This window comes from Ursus arctos, unplaced genomic scaffold (genome assembly GCF_023065955.2).
Source record: "Ursus arctos isolate Adak ecotype North America unplaced genomic scaffold, UrsArc2.0 scaffold_14, whole genome shotgun sequence".
Classification (NCBI taxonomy): Eukaryota; Metazoa; Chordata; class Mammalia; order Carnivora; family Ursidae; genus Ursus; species Ursus arctos.
The window spans coordinates 17370579-17376248 of NW_026622808.1; the positions used below are offsets into that span (position 1 = coordinate 17370579).

General features: G+C 68.5%; 1 protein-coding gene across 1 annotated transcript; it reads left to right on the top strand.

Moving 5' to 3' along the window:
• Positions 1-707: 707 nt before the first annotated feature.
• Positions 708-4826, top strand: PRR36 (proline rich 36). The gene is made up of 6 exons (XM_057311251.1): positions 708-1006; positions 1124-1223; positions 1438-1550; positions 1645-2867; positions 3231-3780; positions 3989-4826. The coding sequence occupies exons 1-6, from the start codon at positions 739-741 to the stop codon at positions 4495-4497; spliced, it is 2763 nt and encodes a 920-aa protein (XP_057167234.1). The 5' UTR covers positions 708-738; the 3' UTR covers positions 4498-4826.
• Positions 4827-5670: the final 844 nt, after the last annotated feature.

The window sequence follows — 5670 nt, forward strand, 5'->3', positions numbered from 1 at the left end:
CGCCCCCGTCTCCCCGTCCGCGGCCGAGGGGCGGGCCCCGCTCGCAGCGCCACCGCCCGCAGCCCCCTCCCCTCGCCCGCCCTCCGCACGCTGCAGCCGCGGCGCTCCCGCCCGGCCCCACCCCAGGCGACCCAGCGTGGAGAGGCGGGCGGCCGGAGCCCGAGGTGAGCGCGGCGCGAGCAGGTGGAGCGGGCGGCGCGGACCAGGGCCCGGCTGGGGGAGGGGGACGGGCTCCCGACGCGGCTCTTTGTCTCCCTGAGCCCCATCGCGGGCCGCCGGGGCCGCTCCTCCTCCCGGCAGGTGCCCGCATCCTCGGGGAGGGAGCTGGGGGGTGGCGAGGGGACCCGGGCTTGCGCTCCCATCCCCTTTAGATGGAGACTGTGGCAGTCCCCCTGTCCCCAAGGCTGGCGGTCCGGGTCCCTGAAGGGGCGAAGGGTAGGGGCGTGGGTCTCGGGTCCTGAAAGGGAGCAGAGGAGGGCGGGCTGGGGCTGGCAGGGCCTTTCAGCTTTGGAGGAAGGCGGTGGGGGTGGGGCTAGGGGACAACCCTGAGCAGCTGGGCCTGTGGGTGGTGAGTGGGTGTGTGGGTGGGAGGGAAGTGGATCGAGGCCGAGGTTTGGGCTCCTACGGGTGGCAACGCTGGGGAAGGGGCAGCGAGGTGCCAGGACCCGGGTCCCTGCAGGCAGCCTAGCAGTGCAGGAGCTGGAATGCTGATCCGTCTGTCTCCTCATCAGGTGCGGGATGGAGAAGAGGGACAAGGGCAGGGCAGGGGCCGCCACGCGGACGACGGCTTCTCGCCCTCCCGGCCTTCCTACCCCCAGACCCCCAGGGTCTCCTCGACCCCCTCCCCCAGTAACCAGCGCGGCCCTCCGAGTTCTGGGAGCAGCAGGAGCTGCTGGGAGAGGGCCCCTGGCCGAGCGAGCTGGAGGTATCCGGGCAGCCGCTCTCCCAGAGGCTGGTCCCCGGGTGGGACCAACGCAGAGCGCTGGGACAGGGCCCCGGAGTCCAGGTACCCCACCCTCTTTCCGCCATTCAGACTCCATCTTCCTGCCCCCCTTTCCTTCTGAGGCTTCAGCCTCCCCTGCCTTCCTGGGGGCACCGCCTTGACTTGGCCTTCTCCCCGCAGCCTCCAGGCCCCCAGCTGCTGGGAGAGGGGAGCGGGCCCTTGCCAAGACCCCAGGCCCAGGCTCTATTTCTAGCCCGGGACGTGCCAGCGGGACCACCAGGTAAAATGCCTCCTCAGTCTCTTTGGCAAGGGTTAGTGTCACTATCTGGAAACTTAATTTTACACATTAATTGGGAAGTGGGAGCGTTTGCAGGTCACTGGGCGTAAGTTGAGTGAAAGCCATTACTGGTCCGCAGAGAGGGCATAAATGGGAAAATGTAGACTTGGGAGAAAACAAGGAGCTCTGTACTGAGAACGGCCACTCCTGTCCCTAGGCTAGGCTCCCTTGCGCATAAGGGGCTTCGGCCCCCAGCTGAGGAACCCGTGAGCAGAGGAAAAGCCCCAGAAACCCCCAGAAGGAGCGCACTGAGCGCCGGGGCACGGAGAGGTACGTGACCTGAGGAGGAGCGGAGTTCCTGGGCAGTGAAAGGGACCAGCCCTGAGGTATCTCTGACCCTCCGGCATTCTGATTTTGTCCCCAGACTCTTCCGGGCCCTCCCCAGGCGCCCCTTCCCCAGCCACCTCCCGTCGGTCCCGGGCTGCAGGCGCTGAAGTCGGTTTCCCTCGGGCAGCTCCGAGTGCCCGGCCGCGGCCTCCGACCGAGGCCCCCAGGAAATCAGCGAACAGTGCCCCGCAGCACGGTACCGCAGAGCCGAGCCCCGCCGCCAGGAGGCGACCCAGCGCCGGCGGAGGCCTCCAGAAGCCAGCCTCGCGCCCCTTGGGCTCCAGCGCTACTCCTCTGTCCTCCCCCGCCCGCGCCGGGCCCTTGCCCGGTGGAACACCTCGGGCTCTGGGGCATCCCTCGCAGCCCAAATCGAAAGGGCTGCAAGGTCTGCGCCCTCCGCAGTCCACACCCCCAAGGAAGGGCGCAACCCCGGTGTTGGGTCCACCTCCCCCTTTAGCCACACCCTCTCCGTCGGGTTTGACTGCACAGCTGGTACCGCCTCCGCATATCACGGGCACTCCCCTGCCTGACGCGCTCCCTCCCTCTCCACCGACCACGCCCCCTTCCCAGTCCGCGACCTGCCCTTTGGCCACACCCCTTTCACTAGCCCCTCCTCCCTCTACTCCACTCCCTCTGCAGACCCTCCCCTCTCCACCGGCCACACCTCCTTCGCAAGCCCCACCCACACACCTGGGTACCTCCTTTCTGGAGGCGTCCACCTCTCCCACGACCACTTTTCTGGCTTCATTCTCTCCATCATTGTCACCCCCTCTGCAGACTATGCCCCCAACCCAGGCTTCTCCAGCTTTGCCCCCTCTTCTGACTCCCCCGTCTCCCTTGGCCTCACCTCCTTTGTCGGCTCCTGGACCACCAGCCACGGCCCCTCTACCAGCCAAGGCCCCTCTACAAGCCTCTTTTACTCAAGCAACATCTCTGCTGAACCCGCCCTCTCCCCAAGCCACACCCCCCCTGCCGGGTCTTTCCACTTTGACTACTACGCCTCCAGTGGCCAGTCCTTCCCTATCTCCTCCCCCTCTTCAGGCCACGCCCTACACAGTGACCACGCCTCCCACGCAGGACACATCTCTGGCCACATACCCTCCGCAAGCCTCTCCCTGTCCTCTGACCACCCTCTCTCTGCAGGGTCCTCCTCCACTGTGCTCTCCATGTCCCTTGGCCTCACCGTCTCTGCTGGCTGCACACTCTCTCCCGGCCATGGCCCCTCCACAGACCCCACCTCTGGCCACGCCCCATCTACAGGTCCCTCCCTCCCCGACCCGGCTCCCTACACAGGCCCCACCTTCTCTGGCCTCACCATCTCTGCAGGCCCCACCCTCTCCCCTAACCATGCCTCCTCAACAAACTCCTGTTTCTCTGGCCACACCCCCTCTGCAGGCCATTCCCTTTCAGAGCGTGCTCCCTGTTCAGGCCCCAACACCTCTACAAGCCCCACTCTCTCCTCCGGTTTCACCCCCTCTGCTTGACCCTTGCTCTCCCTTGGCCATGCCCCCTCCCCAGGCTCCACCTTCCCTGGCTTTGCCTCCTCTTCAGGCTCCTCCCTCTCCCCCTGCCTCACCCTCTTCGCGGGCCCCTCCTTCTCCCCGGGCCACACCCTCTCCACAGGCTCCGCCTTCCCTGGCCTTGCCTCCTCTGCAGACCCCTACTCTCCCTTTGCAGGCCCCTCCCTCTCTCCTGGCCACGCCTCCTCAGGCTCCACCTTCCCTGGCCTTGCCTCCTCTGCAGACCCCTACTCTCCCTTTGCAGGCCCCTCTCTCCCCCCTGGCCACGCCCCCTCCTCAGGCTCCACCTTCCCTGGCCTTGCCCCCTCTGCAAGTCCCTCCCTCTCCCCCGGACTCACCCCCTCTGCAGGCCCCACGCCGCCCCCCGACCCCAGGTCCAGATGCCCCGATCCCGGGGCCACGGCTGACCCTGGCGCTGGCCCCAGCTCCGCCGCCACCGCCCTCGCGCAGCCCGTCCAGTACGCTGAGCGGCCCGGATCTGGCGGGCCACAGCAGCAGCGCCACCAGCACCCCGGAAGAGCTGCGCGGCTACGACAGTGGGCCCGAGGGCGGCGCAGCGGCCTCTCCGCCCGCCGACGCGGAGCTCGCCGCCTGCCACCCGGCCTCCTGGAGCCGAGGTCCCGCTCCGCCGCTGGCCGTCCGCAGCGCCCCAGGTAAGTGGCCCCTGAACCCAGCCGAGCTGTGGGAGGGGCGAGGTCCGGAGGTGGTAGGGGGCGGGGTGGGGGCGGGGTGGAAGGCGAGGCTTCCCAGCTCGCCTACAGGGCTGTCGGGTCTGGGGCGGAACGGAGGGAAGGGGCGGGGCCTTGCGGCTGGAGCTGCGCTTCCCGCTCCTTAGGCCCAGCCTGGCGTCTCTTCCCGCAGGAGTGTCCTTGCCTTGGCCTCCTGCTGCCGGGCCGGGCTCCGCCGACGGCCTATGCACCATCTACGAGGCTGAGGGGCCTGAGTCGGCGACCCCCGCCCCAGGAGCGCTGGATCCAGGGCCCGGCCCCGGCGCGGGTAGTGGGAAGGTGGTAGCTGGAGCAGCGGCGGGGGTGGCCTCGCGTGGCGCGAAGCCGGCGCGCCTGGGCGAGCTGCCGCTGGGGGCGCTGCAGGCGAGCGTCGTGCAGCACCTGCTGAGCCGGACGCTGCTGCTAGCTGCGGCGGAGGGTGCTGCGGGCGGCGGCGGCGGCCCAGGGGGCGCGGGAGCCGGTGGCGTCGCGGGGGGCGCCCGGACTGCGCTCAGCGACGCCGAACTGGGCCGCTGGGCTGAACTGTTGTCTCCCCTGGACGAGTCCCGCGCCAGCATCACCTCGGTCACCAGCTTCTCCCCGGACGACGTGGCTTCCCCGCAGGGTGACTGGACGGTGGTGGAGGTGGAGACCTTCCACTGAGCCAGACCCTTAGCCCCGCCCACGACACCCCTTCCCTGCCTTAGGACCCGCCCCTCCGGTTACGCCTGTCTTAGACTGCCCGCCTGCCCTCCTCCGGGAGTCTGGCTCCGGGTGTATTGGACATAGCCCCTAGAGGCCTAGATTTGGGGCCAGGCTCACGACCCACCCACGCCTCTGGCCAAGGTCTTCCCCCTCGAGCCCCGCCCCCTTGGCCTTGACGCGCTCCCGCTCTTCGAGCCCCGCCCCCTCCCTGGCATAGGCCCCTCCCCGTGTCCTGAGTATTGTCTACCTTGTGCTGCCCGAGTTTGCAATAAAGCCGGGACACTGCAGCCTGTGCGCCTTCGCGGTCGCCGAGGGGGCCCACCGCGGGGCGGCGAGAGGCCTTGGGCGAGCCTGTGCTAGCGGCTGTGCAAGAGCGGGTAGTAGCTCTGGCTGAAGGCCTCGCACACAACGCAGCGGTGCCTTTTCTCTACCAAGGACAATGCGCGCGTGAGGCGGGGCTGGGGTGGGACCTGGTGCTGCTGGGTCCCCGCGGTCCAGCGTGGCGCCCCCACGCACGTGCGTGAGCCTGGGCTTTTTCCTGTGTGACTTACGGTGGCAACATTAGGCGCAGGAGCGGCCCGGTGATATTGCGCGATCGAGTGGATGGTTTGATGCGTGCCCGGCGTGGTTGAACGACCGAAACTTCCTACACTCCCCTAAGTGAGCCGGCATCTCTTGCGGGGAGGGGGAGAAAAGATGTGGGAAGGGTTCATTCAGGTCCGGGACGAGGGCTGGGTGTCCCTTCCTGAGGCCCCCTTCTCACAGTGCACGCCCCCGGGAGTACCGAAGGAAGGGAGGAGTCGCCAAAGACCTGAGGGCGATCTTGGCTCTCTCCTGCGCCCTCCCAACCCAACCCAGTCCAGGGCGCACTGCGCTCCGCTCAAGGAGGCGGCTCCAATGCAGAAAGTGGGTCTGCGGGTGGGCCCAGGGCTCCTCAAGACCACCTGGTGTAGTGTACGGGGCCCTTCTGGGTCAGGACCCCCCAAGGATTCCTTGTCCCGGGGAGCCGACTGTGCCGAGAGGGTTCTGCGGGGAAGGCGCAGCCTCTCCCGGAGGTTGGGTGGGAGACCAGGAAGTCCTCACGCTGCCTCTCCCTCTCCAGGTGCCCTCACCACGCCCCTTTGTGCCTCC

Coding starts and splice junctions, on each gene's coding strand:
- PRR36 (XM_057311251.1), top strand. CDS start 739: ATGGAGAAGAGGGACAAGGGCAGGGCAGGGGCCGCCACGCGGACGACG. Junction 1,007..1,123: donor GACAGGGCCCCGGAGTCCAG/GTACCCCACCCT, acceptor TTCTCCCCGCAG/CCTCCAGGCCCCCAGCTGCT. Junction 3,781..3,988: donor GGCCGTCCGCAGCGCCCCAG/GTAAGTGGCCCC, acceptor CTCTTCCCGCAG/GAGTGTCCTTGCCTTGGCCT.